Raw genomic sequence first — 18,695 nt, 5'->3', positions numbered from 1 at the left:
TTAATCAAAATCGTCTAGAATGGCCGGTACTGAAAGGGTTGTCTTTTGAAAAATGGCTGGGATTGAATTGTATTGTATTGTATTGTATGTACTTTATTTATCCCACAGCGGGGAAATTTACTTGTTACAGCAGCAAGACAAGTAAAGAGAACAGTGTAAAGAAAGCATAGTGTCTACAACATGGTTCAGGTGGTGCAGGTGTTGTAGAGCCTGACAGCGGTCGGTATGAAGGACCTGCGGAACCTCTCCTTCTTACACCGTGGGTGTAACAGTCTGGTGCTGAAGGAGCTGCTCAGGGAAACAACAGTGTCATGTAGCGGGTGAGAGGTGTTGTTCATGATGGATGTCAGCTTAGCCAACATCCTTCTCTCCCCCACTTCCTCCACGGAGTCCAGAGGACCGTCCAGGACAGAGCTAGCTCGCCTGATCAGTCTATTTATCCTGCTCCTGTCCCTGTCCGTGCTGCCCCCTCTCCAGCAGCCCACAGCATAGAAGATGGCTGAGGCCACCACAGAGTCATAAAAGGTCCGTAAAAGAGTCCTGCACACACCAAAGGACCTCAGTCTCCTCAGCAGGTGAAGGCGACTCTGGCCCTTCTTGTAGAGGGCGTGGGTGTTGACGGACCAGTCCAGCTTGTTGTTAAGGTGAACACCCAGGAATTTGTAGCTGTCTACCAACTCTATGTCCGCTCCCTGGATGTTCACCGGTGTAAAGTGAGATGTTTTCCTCTGGAAGTTAATGATCATCTCCTTTGTCTTGCTGGTGTTGAGCTGCAGCTGGTTAAGCTCACTCCAGCTGACAAAGTCCCTGATGACCGTCCTGTATTCCAGATCATTCCCCTCTGAAACACAACCAACGATGGCTGTGTCGTCGGAGAACTTCTGGATGTGACACTGTGTGGAGTTGTGTGTGAAGTCCGAGGTGTAGAGGGTGAAGAGGAAAGGGGAGAGCACCGTACCCTGAGGGGCACCTGTGCTGCAGAGTACCATGTCAGACACACAGTGACGGAGCCTCACATACTGTGGTCTATTGGTGAGGTAGTCTATAACCCATGCAGTCAGGTGTTGGTCTACTCCCACACTCTCCATCTTCACTCTGAGTAGTGCCGGCTGGATGGTGTTGAAGGCACTGGAGAAGTCAAAAAACATGACCCTCACAGCGCTCCCGCTGTCCTCCAGGTGTAGCAGTGATCTGTGCAGCAGGTAGATCACTGCGTCGTCCACTCCGATCCGAGGCCGGTAAGCAAACTGCAGGGGGTCCAGCTGAGTGCCCACCAGGGGTCGCAGGTGCTGCAGGATAATCCTCTCCATGGTCTTCATCAGGTGAGAGGTCAAGGCAACAGGCCTAAAGTGGTTAGGCTCCTTGGGACGTGGTGTCTTTGGGATCGGGACCACACAGGAGGTCTTCCACAGGGCCGGGACTTTCTCCAGGCTCAGGCTGAGGTTGAACAAGTGCCTGAGAACTCCACAGAGCTGGTCAGCACAGTCCTTGAGGATTCTAGGGCTGATGCCGTCCGGTCCCGGGGCCTTCCTTGCCTTGATCTTCCTCAACTGACTTCTCACCTGATCATCAGTTATGGAGAGGGGAGTAGAGGATGGCTGGGATGGGGATGTGGGGGTGAAGAGTGGTGAGTTGGTAGGGGAGGGAGGGAGGGCAGACTCAAATCTGTTAAAAAACAGATTGAGTTCATCTGCCCAGATCTTGTCCCCACTGGCTTGGTCTCTCCCCACTCCTTTACCATGGCCTGCGATGGTCTGCAGGCCTCTCCAGACTTCCCTGGCATTATTCTCCTCCAGCCGCTTCTCCAGTTTCCTCCTGTAGCAGTCCTTCCCCTTCCTGATCTTGTGCCGGAGTTCCCTCTGGACTCTGCATAACTCCTCCTTGTCCCCCGAGTTGAAGACCCTCTTCTTCTTGTTCAGCAGGGCCTTAATCTCGGAGGTCACCCGGGGTTTGTTGTTGGGAAAACACCGCACCAACTTGGAGGGCACAGTGTTCTCCACACAGAAGTTTATATAGTCTGTGATGCAGTGCGTCATGCTGTCAACGTCACTGCCATGGGGACTACAGAGCGCTTCCCAGTCTGTTGTCTGGAAGCAGTCTCTTAGCCTAGCACTGCTCTCCTCAGACCACTGCTTCACAGGCCTCTTCACAGGGGGTTGTCTATTCACTACTGGAGTGTAGTCTGTGACGAGATGGACGAGGTTGTGATCAGAACGACCCAGCGGGGGGAGGGGGGATGAGGTGTATGCATCCTTGATGTTTGCATACAGGAGGTCCAAAGTTTTATTGTCTCTAGTGTGGCATCTGACATACTGGGTGAAGGTGGGAAGAGCAGAGGACAGGGAAGCATGATTGAAGTCACCGAGTTGAATGAGTTAATGGTAGACTCCCACTGCTAGCTTGGCAGTTATAGTAAACAGAAAGGTTTGCAGAAGATGGCAAATAGCTAGACTTGATTCTTTGTATAAAAAAAACAAAAAAAACCAAAACACTAGGTTTTACTTTTGGTTTGTCCTAAGTTGCAGTTGACATTGCTCCAGTCCTCAGGAAGACAGCTGTCCAAATGTGTGGATGTTAAACCTTCCTGTCGTGTACACAGGCAACCGATGAGGTACCCATGATCCAAGAGCAGACGTCACTCCAGCAACAAGCTGCTCCACCAGGAGCTGGCTTCCATCCCTGGGTACGCACACACCAACAGTTTCCTTCCACCAAATTGTCCATATAAAAGTGTGATATCAGAGGTTTTTCCATGCACCGATAGAAAGGCAAGAACACTGCTTCATCGTAACCCATTGGAGGAGACTATGGATTCATAGTCGCTTGTCTGCCATTGTGTCTGGCATAGGGACTTTTAGCGCAAAGAGCACGGGTCGCAGTTTTGATTGCAATAAATTTGTGTTTTGTAGATGTACATGAGATTGCAACATACTGTAAGCCTAACATTTCCGTGGGTGCGTCCTAGAAATGCCAATTTTTGACAACCCTAAACCCTTTATCATGCCTCTTACAGTTAATAGATACATTTTACATTCAATTTTACACATTGACACAAACATTTACAGGAATGTAAACACGCATTACAAAAAGTGCATCTTCCTGCTGAAAGATGTTGAGTGAAGTGACTTGACAGCACTCTTTTCCTTCCTGCAGATAGCGTCATCAAACCACTTAACTCCTTACATTACAATGAAAACCTAATTACAATTGAAAGCAGAGAAAAACCTGTGAAGCACGTCTGTGGAAAGGCAAATATGAGGTTCTGCCGCACAGTGTGGCACAGGATGCTGCTGCTGCTGTGTGGGAGGAGCAGCACCTTTCCAGTGGCGGCCACTGATACTTGAAGGATGCTCATTTGCTCCTCCCTTCTTGTCTTCACCAGGTGACCTCAGACAACTATGAGGTCGTCAGCGACAGTGTGAACGGAAGCGGCTTCAGACCTTTTGACCTGGTCATACCCTTCTCCTTCAATAGGGGACAAATCACTGGTGAGAAACACTGTTCATTTCCATGTACTGTATTTACAATGCTAGTTCAGTAATAAGTGGTGCCTGCATGGTCACAGCTTCACAAACGTCCAAGTGTTTGCGTCTTAAGATTTAAGAAATAGTAACTAGATAAAATATTTGGGAACTGTTGCAACGATAAAACCTTTATAAGCGCTACAGATGTTCATAACTGTCATACAAGTGTAAAAACAAGTTAACCCCACATAAGTTTTAAGACACAAAAAGAATAAAACAAAATTTTAATGACAAAGGCGTCATACAAATGTGATTTTAAGACGTTCAACAGTAGTGTGTTAGTTGATAGAAATAGATAAAGTAGTATTGTGGAGTTATTCTGGGGTTGTGCCGGCATTGCTCTTGCTTCTTTGCAGTCAGGCGGTTTGAAGGCCTCTCTGTGCAGGGGCAGGGGGGAGGTCAGTGGGGCAGACAGGTAGCCCGGCAACCCTATCACATTGGCTGCTTGCACACTAGTTTACAGCCATCCACCCTTGATTGACATAAGCTCGAACCAGTTAAATACCTACACATCAATGACATACCGACCCACTCAGGAAGGAGTACACACCTCTCTGTAGGCGTGTCTCAAGCTTAGCTTTTAGCCTAGAAACTTTCTAGTTTTCATCACTGCCTGCTAATGTGAGCGGGAGTACAGCATGCTGTACTTTTACTAAAAGATTTAAAAGACTGAAGTGTGTCTGCCTGATCTCTTCTTGGGAAAACCAACCCAGACGTTTCATGTAAAAAGTAGTTAATGAAACTTGAGGTTTAGCTCGCTCGCTTGTTTACGGCAATTTTGAGGCAATAAACAAAACATCTATACGTTACACGTCTATATAGCATCTATTATGGTGCACAAGTGCAGAGTTACAAATTCAATGTAAAAAGACGATAAAGTGCACAATAGCGCTTCTTGGGGATACACGGTTGGCGACAGGCGTGGACAAACATGTCATTAATATAAAATATAAATCTTGTAAGCTCTCAAACAGGAGCAGCCTCATTATGTCTTCCTGTCAGGAACCTTCCTGCAAATGAAGCTAATTCTGTTTTCTGCCCACCGGGCTACAGGAATTAGTCAAGTGTGTAGCACATAATTCAAATAAGATGTTTTCTATTGAAGAGTATAAACAGTGTGGTGCAGGTTTCTAGCATTGCAGGTCTTGATGAATGAAGTGCTTGTTTTGGCAAAGCTTTGTGATGCACACAGGAAGACCTAGCAGCTTCCCAAACATCTGTTTCCCATTTGTGCCGGCCAGCGGCAGACTGACATGAGGAAATGCTTTTGTAAATGATTGTTTGACTTGTATATTTTTACAAATGAGCCCATCAGGATGTTTGAAGTGCTCAATGGTTGGAAGAACAAAGTGGTTTTTTTTTGTTGTTTTTTTTTATCTTTTCACCAGCAGCCTTTCTCTTTGTCTGTGAAGCGAATTTTTATTTGCTGTCAAGCCTGGCTGCAACAGGCTTGTGTCTAACTTTAGTGAAGTAATTGACCTGAGTAACCCCTTGGCATTCGGGGAGAAAAGGCGCGCCCAAAGTAAATGTTGAAACTGTCCTTGAACTATTTGGAGTAGAGTCATGGCTTTGGGCTTAAAAGCTAACAAGCTGAATTTTCATCCCCAAAGACAGAAGTGCTACTGACATTGAGGAAGATGAGTTTGAATACACAGAAAAAGGATTTTTTTTTTAGGTTTGCTGCCTGTATATATATATATATATATATATATATATATATATTTATAATTTTTTTTGAAACATTTGTCTCAATTAACAGTCTTGTAGGTGTGTTGCATTTAGTTTTAAGTTTGCAACTGGTCTCACATCGGTGTCTTGTAATTGTATCTTGAGATGATCAATCGTATCTCGGAGAAATAATTGTTCCAATGGTGTATAACATGTGTTATGCAAATAGGGGGTGCTGTAAAACCCCGGTTTCATGTCTTCAAGAGTGTTAATGGGTTAAAACAGCCTTTGATATTAAATGACATCGGTTGATATTTGTCTTTTTTTCTGACCGAAGTGTTAGATTTCTCGTTTTTGTACATCATATTTTAAGAGTTTAAGGTTATAATGTTCCAAATATGTATTTTTTATTCAAGTATTATAGAAAATAACAGTAGCAATAATAATATAATAATTGTGTACTAAGGGAAGTATTTCATTTGAGACAATGGCTGTTTTCCAAATTGCGCACTTCCACACTTAAATTTGAATAAGTATGCAATGTACACTGCGTACTTAGTTCCTCACTTAGCAAATGTTGACAGTATAGCGCTGTCCCAAATCGATTACTGTCTTTGTACATTTACTAGAAATGACTATTGCTATATTTATCCACTTCCTCCACTTTTTTTTAAATTCTTTTTTTATTCTTTCTATTTAATTGAAACCACTCAATTTAGTTCCTCCCCTTACACTACGTAGCCAAGATAGCGACGATGGAGGGTGGTTGAGTACAACATCCGGGTTCTGGTGGCACACTAGTTTGCTTCACTTCCAGTGTGAATGCACTTCTGCAGTCAAAATGTGTTGGTGTCGAAGTGTGTGACTTCTTCTTGATCCTCTTGCTCCCCTCTGGTGCTCTGGAGGACCCTGGGGGCTAATAGGCATATTCTGGTGAGGCTGAGAGGAGTGTAGAGGCCAGCAAATTAAACAATAAAATGTGCATGAGAGGAGGCACTCTGGTGTGTCATAACGATATCACTGTTTTATTGCAGCATGTACAGGACGAAGGATGAAGATATCATTAATGCACCATTAAAACTTGTCTCTTTCAGGCGAGGTGCTTATGCCTTCGGGGAAGTCTGCTCAGCCTATGATCATGGACAACATGGACGGAACTGTGACTGTGCAGTATTCGCCCACCGAGGCCGGCCTGCACGAGATGCACATCAAACACAACGGCACACACATTCCAGGTATGCTCAAAAACCTGCACACAAAGCAGAATTACTAATTGGAGATGTTGGCAAGCTGTCCCTAATTAACTGGCTATTAGTCTGAATTTGGCAAAGATACTGTAGGACACACACAGAATGAGATGTGGTGTGCGGAGTTCAGAGGTGAACATGTGGTGTCCAGGAGAGCTGCAGTCGTGATTGTGTGTAAAAAATATACATGCGGCGTGGTTTGCTAGCCTGAAGGATTGAGTCATACATCTTGAAGACACTGATGACATCACATCCCGACAATGTGCGCGTGTGTTGATCTCATAGTCCAAACACCACATGTGATTACAAACCCCACACATCAATCTGCTGCTCCAAAGACCTTCGCCTTACCTTTTGGGTTAAGTCAGTGCCTCTCAAATAGTGGGGCGGTCAGTATTAGTGTAAACCTGCCAACATGTATGAATTTGTCATACTCGGCATGCAATTTGACTCTTGATTACGCTTGTATGCTTCACTGCTCTCCATTTTGTTGCATTTCGCTGGTTTGACTTTTGAGTTCAGTCTGTACAGTACTGAAATATTATCAGTTTCTCAATAGTATTTCAAATCAGGGGGGCGCGAAAACATTTCTGTCCCTGAGGTGCGGCATGACAGAAGATAACTGAGAACCACTGGGTTAAGTTAAGGTTTGGTTTGTTATATAGCACTGAGGCAAATTCTGTGTTGCAGAGTCTCCTCTTCAGTTCTACGTGAACCATGGCAGCAGTCCAAATGTCACAGCCTACGGTCCTGGTCTCAGCTACGGAATCGCCAACAAGACGGCTGCCTTCACCGTCAACACGGAGGATGCCTCGGAAGGTGTGAGGGGACGCAAACAAGTAGAATTTGTGAAACCATTCCATCAAGATACTAGCAACTTTTGGTGAAACCTAAGAATATTAGTATTTGAGCTTTGCCATGCAATGTACTTGACCTTTTTGGCAAAACCTTTCCGGAAGACCAGCCCACAAGTCTTACTCTTACAGCTTTCCCTAGCTATTCACTTGGTCTTCCTTTTAGGTTCCCTGACCAAAACTGTACTGTCCTAAAGTCCAAAAGTTTATAAACACAGGGAATCTTACTGTTACCAAACACAGATTATATTTCTATCTCTGTGCAAGCACTCCATGGTGGCATACCATACGGCGTAGGATTGGGACCATTGCTTATTTGTCTCCACGCTAAATCCCTCATTTATGTGTTTACCTATTCTACCTTTACTCCGGTGGTTCTCAAACTTTTTACAGTCACGTACCCCTTCAGACATTTGACCTGAAGTCATGTACCCCCTACTGCACACTCGTAATTGTGTTAGGCGCCAGTTGTTTTTCATTTTTAATCACGTACCCCCTATGACAATTGGCGTACCCCACTTTGAGAACTTAGATTTTATGGAAAATAAAACATAGTCCACATAGTCGAGACAGACAATGATTAACTCAATATTACAGAAATATATTTTGGATTTCAAGTCTAATGAAGCGGATGTTCCACAGGTCTCAGTATGAGTCCATTGTCATGTGATTTTACATCCATGGAATGTCTGACTAGCTTTGTTGTTAACTTGGGTGTGTCCAGGAGGCCTGGACCTGGCCATCGAGGGTCCGTCCAAGGCGGAGATCAGCTGTGTGGACAACAAGGATGGCACGTGCAGCGTCAGCTACCTGCCCACGCTGCCAGGAGACTACAATATCTTGGTCAAATACAACAACAAACACATCGCCGGCAGCCCCTTCACCGCCAAGATTACGGGTCAGGGTGCTCACAAAAACCAGAAGCATAAGAGGGTCAGAGCATACTCTTAACTAGGCTATTCATACCATGCTAAACTGGGACGGGATTCCCAATCCCTCTCATGGCCCCCCGAGGGAGTAAAGTCAGTTGTTATCAAGAACCTTCATTCTATGACTTGGCTCCATTGCACACATGCCCACCTATTCCATTTATGTGCTGTGCTTTGGTGTGGATCAGTGTGTTGACATTAGCCAAGCATGCCAGACATCAGGGGTGAGACAAGAATAGTGTGAATACGCTCTACAGTATTGTGTCCCAAATAGCTCGTCACCTCTGTTAAGTGTTGTGATTCTGAACAGAAGTTACTTATTTTCTGTGTGTATTACAGAGGACAAACAACGTCGCTCTCAGGTCAAACTGGGCTCGGCGGCAGATTTCTTCCTGGATATCAATGAGACGGACCTCAGCCTGCTGAATGCTAGCATCATGGCGCCATCGGGCCGCGAGGAGCCCTGCCTGCTCAAGAGGATGGCCAACAACCACATCGGTAACGCGCACACAAATACATACATGACCACGTACTTAATTCATGTTTCTTTGTTCTTCCCTCCAGGTATCTCCTTTATCCCCAGGGAGGTTGGCGAGCATCGCGTCAGCATCATGAAGAACGGCCGCCACGTCGCTAACAGCCCCATCACCATCATGATTGTGCAGTCGGAGATAGGCGATGCCAGCCGGGTCAAAGCTCACGGCGACGGCCTTGTGGAGGGCACCACTTTTACCGACGCAAGCTTTGTGGTGGACACACGAGAGGCGGGTAAGTATGATGTTTATTTTGTATATTGTGTATTAGAGCGGTGAAGTGAGGTCTCCTTTTTGTTGTAGGTTATGGCGGCCTCGCTCTGTCCATCGAAGGTCCCAGTAAGGTTGACATCCAGACGGACGACATTGAGGATGGAACGTGTCTGGTCACTTATTGTCCCACTGAGCCTGGGAACTACATTGTCTCTATTCGTTTCTCTGACAAGCACATCCCAGGTAGGAAGGATGCACACCCAACATGGCCACAGCTTGAAGGGGAAGGTCAGATGTGATCCTGTGTATGTGTGCTGGTCAACAGGAAGTCCATTCACAGTGCAGGTGACGGGGGAGGGTCGCATCCGCGAGAGCATCACTCGCAAACAGAAGGCTGCGCCTGTCGCTGGTGTGGGCAGCGTCTGTGACCTCAGCTTGAAGATACCAGGTGCTTGTGTTAACCGTAACACATTTCTCTTTGTTTTCACTGCCACTTTCACCGACTGTCCCCTTTCTAATTCATTTTGTCTTTCTTTCCTTTCTTGCTATACCTTTTATCTCCTCTCTTCATCATCTTTCTCCAGTGAGCTGCTTCTTCCCGACCTTGTCTAGGTAGTTCCTCTCATGAGGGGGCATCATGAGGGAGTTTGATCTCCATGGTGCCTCTGCTCACAACATGCTTTGACACACATTAAATGTGCATGCTTGTTCTTATTAGGTGTGTTTTAGAATATTTTTTTCTTAAAATGGATTGAAATATTTGAAAAAAATCTTAATATCATAATTATATAAATACAGAATGTATAAATTAATATACAGTAAGGGTGTCTCGAACACGAGATTAAAAACGTGACGAGACGCTGTATGAGAACAGGGCAGCCAGAAGCCAATCAGACTGAACGATGGCATCGCTACTATGAATGATAATACTGTAATATGGAAGTGGCAGTGTGCAAGGCATGATTGGAAGCGCACATTAAGTGCTTTAGGCAAACCTTGCAATCCAACCTACCTTGGTGTTCAGTGTCAGCAACGTGTGGCTGTATTTTTGAAGTCCAACCAGAAGCTGTGGTAATTCTACATTTGATCAATTTAAGATTAGTCAGATCAACCCACGTACATGTCTGCTATCATTAACGCTATAGCGCGTTAATAACGCGTTAACGGAAGTTTCTTTTAACCGCACAATTTTTTTTTTGACGCGCTATTAACGTGCGCATGTCCTGTTTGACCCTCGGCCCACACCGTAGTTTGAGGACACGCAGCTGACGTGAAGCCAGTGCGGGACCAAATTTGCTCTTTTTTACTTTTTTTAAATGGATGTACAGCAAGAGCTCTGCTGACGATACTAGAAATTTGAACTGTTTTGGTGCTTTCCTGACTACTCTTCACGGACACAAGATCAGAACTGCTGGCTGACTCCCTCAACTTTAACTCGAATAGGCGAGAGGTACAGATTCCTTCTGCCTTACAGCATGCTTGGGGCTAGGATGTGCTCTTTTACACATTGAAAATGCTGCAAGAATGACACTTCTGCACAATTGGATTCTTTATTTTGTAGTGTAAGATTAACATCTACATCGACAAATGTAATCGTTCAGTCGAATCGAATCGAATCGTGTGGTTGTATCGAATTGTTCTGTTTTTAAAATATCGTTTTTGAATTATATCTTAACTCTTGCATCTAGATGCGTATGGAAGCGTTTACCACAAAGATTCACATCCCTACTTTCTTGTGATTAACTGCGATTAATTATGACTTGACTAGGGATAAAAAACATGATAAAAAATGTAATATTTTAATAGATGTATAGCCCTAATACAAACATTTTATACTTATCTGCACATGTGCTTAGATGTTTCCATTAGCATAAAATACAGTATATAGTACATACAGTATCTTTATTTTTGACATTTAAATTGGTGTGTAGCTTAATTTTAACAACTTGAAAAAAGTCTGGAATAAACTAAATTCCATAGGAATAGTTATCCTCAATCAGAAATATTTGAAAAGTATTAATGTAATACACTAATATGTGTATATTAATGAGTTGTGTAATTCAATAATACAAAAAATGCAGTACTGCCACCCTTACCATAGATTTGTTTCATTTTAACAAATTGACAGACAAAAATCACAACTAACTTTAATTGTGCTCTTTTAAAGCCTCTTTCTTGAATATAAACAAGTATTCTTTCCCTTTGCATGATAGCATGATGGTGATGTGCTAAGCTTTTTTAAAATGGACTGCATTATCACACTGTCATGTTTCACAGCGCTGGATGTGCGTGATGTGACGGCCGAGGTCACGTGCCCATCTGGATCCAGTCAGCCTGCCCAGCTGGTCACCATGGGCAACGACACCTACTGCGTGCAGTTCGTGCCCTCCGAGACAGGTGTGCACAGGGTGAACGTAAGGTACCAGGGCAGCCACGTGCCCGGCAGCCCTTTCCAGTTCACCGTGGGGCCGCTGGGTGAGGGCGGTGCCGCCAAGGTCAAAGCTGGTGGTCCAGGACTGGAGGCAGCACTGGCGGGAGAGCCAGGTACACACACACACACACACAAGTAGGTACTTGCAGGTACTGTTTCCTGTACTGCATATCAACATTCTTCTCTCTCCAGCGGAGTTCAGTATCTGGACCAGAGAGGCCGGCGCCGGGGGTCTGTCTGTGGCCGTGGAGGGACCCAGCCGGGCAGAGATCTCCTTCGATGACCGCAAAGATGGGTCCTGCGGTGTCTCTTACGTGGCCCAGGAGCCCGGTAGACAAAACAAAACAAAAAAACATGTTGATGGCCCCCTTCCGTGTGTGATGCTTTGCTGTGGGTTCTTCAGGTAATTACGAGATTGCCGTGAAGTTCAACGACCAGCACATCCCAGACAGTCCCTACTTGGTCCCTGTTGTGGCCCCCCCCACCTATGACACCCACCGCCTGAATATTAGTGGCCTTCAGGTGAGCCATGAGAATGCTCCCCAACAGTCCACAAAGATGTGTGACCCACCATACCACTGTCGAAATAAATAGTAATAGAAAAATACAAATACAAATAGAAAACAACAAACTAAAATGTATTAAATAAAATACAACATGATTTTAACAAGCCCTGCGATTGGCTGGCGACCAGTCCAGGGTGTACCCCGCCTCTCGCCCGACGTCAGCTGGGATAGGCTCCAGCATACCCCCGCGACCCTAATTGGGATAAGCGGCATAGAAAATGAATGAATGGATGGATGGATGGATGATTTTAACAACTAAATATAATTTTAAAACAGTATGTTAATATAAATGTAATATAAATGTATAATGATGTTTTGAGTATTTTGAGTTTTTAGAAAAGCGCTTCTAAATAAAATGTATTATTGACATAAAAGAAAAAACCAAAAATGAGAAAAACACTTTTAACAATATATAACATTAACATCTAAAATTATGGTTTTGAAACCAAAATAAAATAGAAAAGAATTCAATTTGAATTTGTACACACGCACAACACTAAATGTTTAGCATATGTATGTGAGGCAGTGTGAGTAAACAACTCAAAAAATGTACCATACATACACTAACTTTGAAAGGCGTGTTTGAAATAAAAACCATTTCCAAATATCAAAATATAAATAGGGTTTTTACAACAAAATTCTAAGGAAAATATATTAAAAATTTGGTTTGGACAACATAATTAAGTTGCTGGGGCCGCTTTTACTTTTTTTTTTTTTTTTTTTTTTAACCAACCCAAACAAAATTTTAACTAACCCAAACAAAATATTTAATATAATGTATTATATATATTTACACATATAAAATATATTTATTCATTTTATCAGTATCATTTATAATGGACTGTTTCTCCTTACATTACTTTATTTATTTTTTTTTGCAATTAACGTTTTACTTGTACATTTTTTTTCCTCATACTAATATGATCATGATCATAACATGATAGCATTTACCCAACCTAATTTTCCTAAAACTTCAACTTAATTCTTTGTTTGGTTTGTTTCTTATATTACACCTTTTTTTCCTACAATATTTCATCATTTTTTTCTGTTAATATTATGACTTTACTCCCTTAATATTTTGTCTTTATTCTTGTAAAATTACTGTTTTTTCATTTTTGCTGGGTTTTTATTGTTTAATCGTATTTTTAGAATGTGCTGAGGGTCAATAAATGTCCATAATGGCCCCGGGGCCGCACTTCGGACACCCCTGCTGTAGGGTTTTAGTATTGAAACTTTAAAGAGCGTCTGCATGTGTTGTAGAAATCTGGTCTGAAGGTCAACCAGCCAGCGACATTTAATGTGTGCATGGACGGAGCCAAGGGCAAGCCAGAGGCCAAGGTCACAAGCCCCTCTGGAGCACGGCAGGAGTGTGTCGTCAGCCTGCTGGAAAAAGGTGTGTGTTTGTGTGTGTGGGACTCTCAAGCCAAAAGAAGTTCCGCACGTCTGCCGCTAACCCAACCACCCACCCCGTTCCTCCCTGTCAGATAAGTACGCCATCCAGTTCATTCCCAGGGAGACAGGTCTTCACACTGTCGATGTCAAGTTGGGCTCTGAAGTCCAAGGAACGTCTTTCACCGTCCTGGTCGGGAAGCCAGAGCAGGCTGGAAATCCTGGTCTGGTGTCAGCATACGGCGCTGGTCTGGAGAGAGGCACCTCGGGTGGGTTCACCAAGTAACCCCTGACCGGAGAGCGTTCTGTTTGCTTACTGTTCTGTTTGCTTAGGTGCCCAGTCCGAGTTCACCATTGACAACACCAAGGCGGGTCAGGGGGCTCTGGCCGTGACTATCGAGGGCCCGTCCAAGGTCAAGATGGACTGTCTGGAGGTGGCTGAGGGCTACAAGGTGCATTACACACCTATGGCTCCAGGAAACTACGTCATCAGCATTAAGTATGGAGGCTCGGACCACATTACTGGAAGTCCCTTCAAGGCCAGAGTCACGGGTGCGTCTGTCTTTTTTTCCCTCTTTTCTACGATCTTCTGCTTCTGTCTTTATCTTCGGATGTCTTCTGCTTCTGATTCTCTTTTCTTCAGCTTCCTTCTTCCACTCTTCTTCTTCTTCCGCTTTTGTGCTGATTTGAAGGTGGAACTTCCTTGTTGACCCAGGAGGGGAAAAAAGACGGGAGCATCGCTAGTTAAGCTAATATTTGACATTGAAACCTGTTTGAGGTGTGTCATGTAAAGACGTGGACAAGTTTTAGTGCTTGTGTAGTTGAGATAGATACTTTATTGATCTCAGAGTTTATTCCTGATATATTTGTATTTTTAAAATCCGAATTTGATTGATGTTGTGTAAGTCTTATCATGCAGCTTTATTAACATAAGTCTCTTTTTTGCCTTTTGTCACTGTTAACTGTTTGCTGCCATACAGGTTGTATCATTAGTGCACAATTATATTAATGTACCAGTGTGTAATGGTAGTATTCTTAGTATATCATTAATGCATTGTAGCTGTATTGTTTTTTAGTTTTAACGTAACGTACTGTTACTAAAACTTCTTATTTGTATTTAAATCTTCTTAGACAGCAGTGTTGTTAAACTTTAGTATGCCTATTGTTAGTAGATAATTATTGGTATAGATCAGTGATCGGGAACCTTTTTGGCTAAGGGAGCCATGGAAGCCACATATTTTAACATGTATTTCAGTGAGAGACATACGTACTGTATATTAACATTGAACTAAATGCATGCCTTTTTAAACAAGACCATTCATTTTAGAATGTAAGTCTCTGAACCTATTGTTTTTTATAACGTTATACGGAAGCTAACCAATAATAAATAAAATACTTCTTACCATTAATGTAACTTCTAGCTTGCTAGCTGCTAATTCTGCAGCTAGCGCTGCAGAATTAGCTAGCTTACTATTTGATCAAAGGAGCGAAGTTTACTTCTTGACCTATCAATGACCCGGGTAGGCTACCGCATTATTTAATAATAATGACTTTTGGTGTCTGGCCCGGAAAATATCGGAAGGACAGCTGGCATTGTCTCTGGCCACCTGCATTGAGGTAGAAAATGGACGGATGGATTAAAATGCATAAAAAAGTAAATATAGTTTCTGTAATGTTTGGACTTTAAAATGTTTACTACTGTACAGTCCAGGGTGTACCCTGCCTGTCGCCCCAAGGCAGCTGGGATAGGCTCCAGCATGCCCCCGCGACCCTAATGAGGAGAAGCGGTATAGAAAATGGATGGATGGATGTTTACTACTGTGAATAAAAGTATCGTATTAATAAATGTCTGAGAGCCAGATGCAGTCATCAGAAGGGCCACATCTGGCTCCCAGGCCACAGGTTCGCTACCCCTGTATAGATAGTGTAGTTTGTAAATCCAGTATTATACAGTCAAATGATGTTAGTGTGATATAATTGTTGTATAACTTTATTGTTGTTGTGTACTTGTTGATATAGCATTGTTAGTATGGTAGAGATGCATTGTACATTGTATTATGGTAAAGTTCTAAAGCGGTGGTTATAGGTTAGTGGGGAGTATAAATTTATATCCAGATATTTCATTGTTAATAAACACTACAGGTCTGAAGTTTTAGAACACTGCGATTTCTCTGGAGGGAAAACCTACATTTTTAAGTTTCAAGATGGTCTTGTCTCTCTTCCATTGTTAATTCCCTTTTTACTTGCCACTCTTGTAGCAACAAATGACCTTCTCCTGCACAATGCTGTTCAACTGGTGTTCACGAGGGTATAGTGCCACAGCGTGTTCCAAACACCGTTTTTATGCAGACAGAGGAGGTAGTAAGTACTCCAGAACTTGGAACACCTGTAGGAATTGCGTAGTTGCACCAGATGCCGAGGCTTGATCAACTTCCATTTCTGCAGAACAGCTTTAAATTGTTGGCCCATTTTGTGGTCCCTGAAACAGGACTTTTTGTGTAATTCTGAAATACACATTTTTTTTTTTTTTAATCTCTGGCACTTGACCACTTGTATCATTTCAAGCTGTTCATTGGACTTGAACGACGACTTGAATTTCAATAAATGAGTCCCTTCAGGATGTGACTGCAATGTGTCACCATGTCCTCTTTCAGGTCCTCCACTGGTGAACATGAGCAGCGCCAGCGTGTCATCCACGCTGACCGTAGAACCACCAGCGGGAGGGTCCAGCAGTAGCCTGGCCCTCAGCAGGCCGGCCGCCTCGGACGCCAGCAAGGTGCTGAGCCGAGGCCTTGGACTCAGCAAGGCCTTTGTGGGCCAGAAGAGCAGCTTCTCTGTGGACTGCAGCAAGGCCGGTGAGCCAGACTCCTCCCACTGCGCCATTATTGTTGTTTCAGCCTTGGTTTGAATACGTCTGCTCTCTACCAGGTAAGAACATGCTAGTGGTGGGCGTCCACGGCCCTGAGGTTCCCTGCGAGGAGGTTCTAATCAAGCACCTGGGAGACATGCAGTACAACGTCAGCTATGTGCTGAGGGAACACGGAGACTACGTCCTGGTGGTCAAGTGGGGCGAGGACCACATCCCCGGATCGCCCTTCCATGTTAACGTCCCATGATTAGCTAAACATGATGCTCCGCTCTTTACTTTGTACGCTAAATTATTTGCTGCTTCAGTCGCATGTTTTTTTAAGGAATGTAAAACTTAAAACTTCTCATTGTTATGGAACAAGTGAAAATGTGTTTTAATCTCGCCCATATTGATATTAAGCAGACAAATGTTGCTGGAATTATTTTAAAAGAAGTAGCATTTCCAAAGTGTTAAAAATGGACGCTGCCAAAATTTTAACTGGAATTCAGAGTATTTCATGAGCCAAACTTCCTTCTCATCCTCCAAATTGCCAATTGTGCTAAGTGTGAATTACGACTGGACTTTACATGTAGACTACTGACGTTCATTCAAATTCCCACAATCCCTTGCTGCATGTCAACTTCAGCTTCATTGTTGTCACACGCATGGATTTGATCACAATGTTGAGTTGTGATGTTTCCCTCGTTGGCCTGTACAGTGAGGGCATCGGTCCACTAATGATGTTCTATGTAAGGGAAAACATTTTGGTCTCTGGATCGAATGTTTTAAGTGTGAGCGAATCACTGTGATAATGTACATTTGATAATAAAAATGAACTGGAATAAAGACTGGCGTCTGCAGTGATTTTTCTGCTTACAAAAGAACTCATTTGAGACGTATTGAACTTTTTGGACAATTATATCAATTTTTGGGGGGCCTCCCAGTCAAGGGGCACTTGGAATTGTTCCCCCCGCCCCCCATATGATGCCCCTGGAAGCCCCTGAAGGGGTGACTGACTCAAGTGTTTCATGAACAAGCTTTTTACTGTCAACATTTTCTGAAAAAAAGGCAAAAATACGAGTGCACAGACATTAAATTATCACATGAATGTTTTTTAAAGACAAACCTGGTCAGTGAACATGAGTCATACGTAGGATATTGCTGAGTCTAAAATAGAGTTCACATTCAAATTATTTTTTTAACATTACGATGTTACTAGAACGTCTTCACTAGAATATATCCTAAAACGTATTAACAACTGCGATTGGCTAGCTACCAGTCCAGTCCTCTCGCCCGAAGTCAGCTGGGATAGGCTCCAGCATACCCCCGCGACTCTACCGAGGACACGCGGCATAGAATATACTGTAGATCACGTGTCAAACTCGTGCCCTGGAGGGCCGAGACGCTGCAGGTTTTCTCTCCAACCAGTTTCCATCAGGTGGTTTAATTGATGAGCTCCTTCCCTCAAATTGAAGGTGTTGATCATTAAAAATCACCTGCTTTAGTGACTGGCTGGAAAGAAAACCTGCAGTGTCTCGGCCTTCCATGGCACGAGTTTGACACCGCTGCTTGTAGATGGACGGACACAGTGATAATTGAACTAATGTAATTTGAAAACATTGTATAGTGCGCCCTCCTGTGGTCACTTAATGCAGCACAGACATCAGTCTAAAGCATAGGTTCGCCCCCAGTGGGTACACCAATTGTCACGGGGTACGTGAATAAACATGAAAAACAATTAGCGCCCAACACTGACAATTACTAGTGCGTCTGAACGTCTCACGGCGTAAGGAGAAAGGAGCAGAAAGGAGACACAGCATGAAGTTAATTTTTCTGTGTGCGTTATATGAACAAATAACTAAGCTTGATGATTATTGTGCATTAAGAGTGTAATCTTGAAGATTTCATTTATATTGATGTTCCAATCCCCACATGGCGCAGCGGTGAAAACCTGTCACTGTGAGTGGAGATTCCCCTTGAAATTAGGCGTTTGTCGTTGGTTGTATGTTGTTTGTTTTTAACTTTAACTTTTTTACTTCGGATATGCAGGCTTCAACCACAGACATCGTGAGTGGACAAAAAGTGATGCACAAATTCCAGCCATTAAAATGTAAGGATGCCAACATCAGACTGAAATAAAAGATATGTAGGATGATGACTTATCGATTTATCAGATATGATGTGAAACTTTATCAATATGTCACCATGCAAAATACACATTTTGGACCGAGAATTACTATAAAATGAATTAGCCAATTAATTATGTTCAATATTTCAAGTTAAGATAAAAGATAAGCCAAAAAGGTTTATGTTTTTTTTAGTGTGCATGAGTTGGGGGCACTTCAGGCTTCAGGCCAAATGTCTGAAGGGGTACACAACTGTAAAAGGTTTGGGAACCACTGGTATAAAGGAAGTGTCACTGGGCTTCAGTGTCACCTGTCAGCTGATCTCAAATATATACAGTACAAGACTGTAATAATACTGTACAAGAAA

At 43.3% G+C, this 18,695-nt stretch overlaps 1 protein-coding gene across 1 annotated transcript in view; it reads left to right on the top strand.

Annotated features, from left to right (window-relative positions):
• LOC129186923 (filamin-B) overlaps positions 1–17,038 on the top strand; it is a 54,645-nt gene extending 37,607 nt beyond the window's left edge. The window contains exons 33-49 of the mRNA XM_054785672.1: positions 2,600–2,683; positions 3,383–3,488; positions 6,287–6,427; positions 7,130–7,258; positions 8,018–8,191; positions 8,562–8,720; positions 8,787–8,990; positions 9,059–9,211; positions 9,294–9,416; positions 11,246–11,512; positions 11,592–11,729; positions 11,803–11,921; positions 13,226–13,358; positions 13,450–13,623; positions 13,688–13,906; positions 16,009–16,209; positions 16,283–17,038. Coding sequence (XP_054641647.1) covers positions 2,600–2,683; positions 3,383–3,488; positions 6,287–6,427; positions 7,130–7,258; positions 8,018–8,191; positions 8,562–8,720; positions 8,787–8,990; positions 9,059–9,211; positions 9,294–9,416; positions 11,246–11,512; positions 11,592–11,729; positions 11,803–11,921; positions 13,226–13,358; positions 13,450–13,623; positions 13,688–13,906; positions 16,009–16,209; positions 16,283–16,470 — 2,712 coding nt within the window. The 3' untranslated portion in view covers positions 16,471–17,038. The remainder of the gene's footprint in view (positions 1–2,599; positions 2,684–3,382; positions 3,489–6,286; positions 6,428–7,129; positions 7,259–8,017; positions 8,192–8,561; positions 8,721–8,786; positions 8,991–9,058; positions 9,212–9,293; positions 9,417–11,245; positions 11,513–11,591; positions 11,730–11,802; positions 11,922–13,225; positions 13,359–13,449; positions 13,624–13,687; positions 13,907–16,008; positions 16,210–16,282) is intronic.
• Positions 17,039–18,695: the final 1,657 nt, after the last annotated feature.

This window comes from Dunckerocampus dactyliophorus, chromosome 8, assembly GCF_027744805.1.
Source record: "Dunckerocampus dactyliophorus isolate RoL2022-P2 chromosome 8, RoL_Ddac_1.1, whole genome shotgun sequence".
Taxonomy (NCBI): Eukaryota; Metazoa; Chordata; class Actinopteri; order Syngnathiformes; family Syngnathidae; genus Dunckerocampus; species Dunckerocampus dactyliophorus.
Note: the sequence above shows the minus strand (reverse complement) of the source record. Positions and strands in the feature narration are given on the sequence as shown.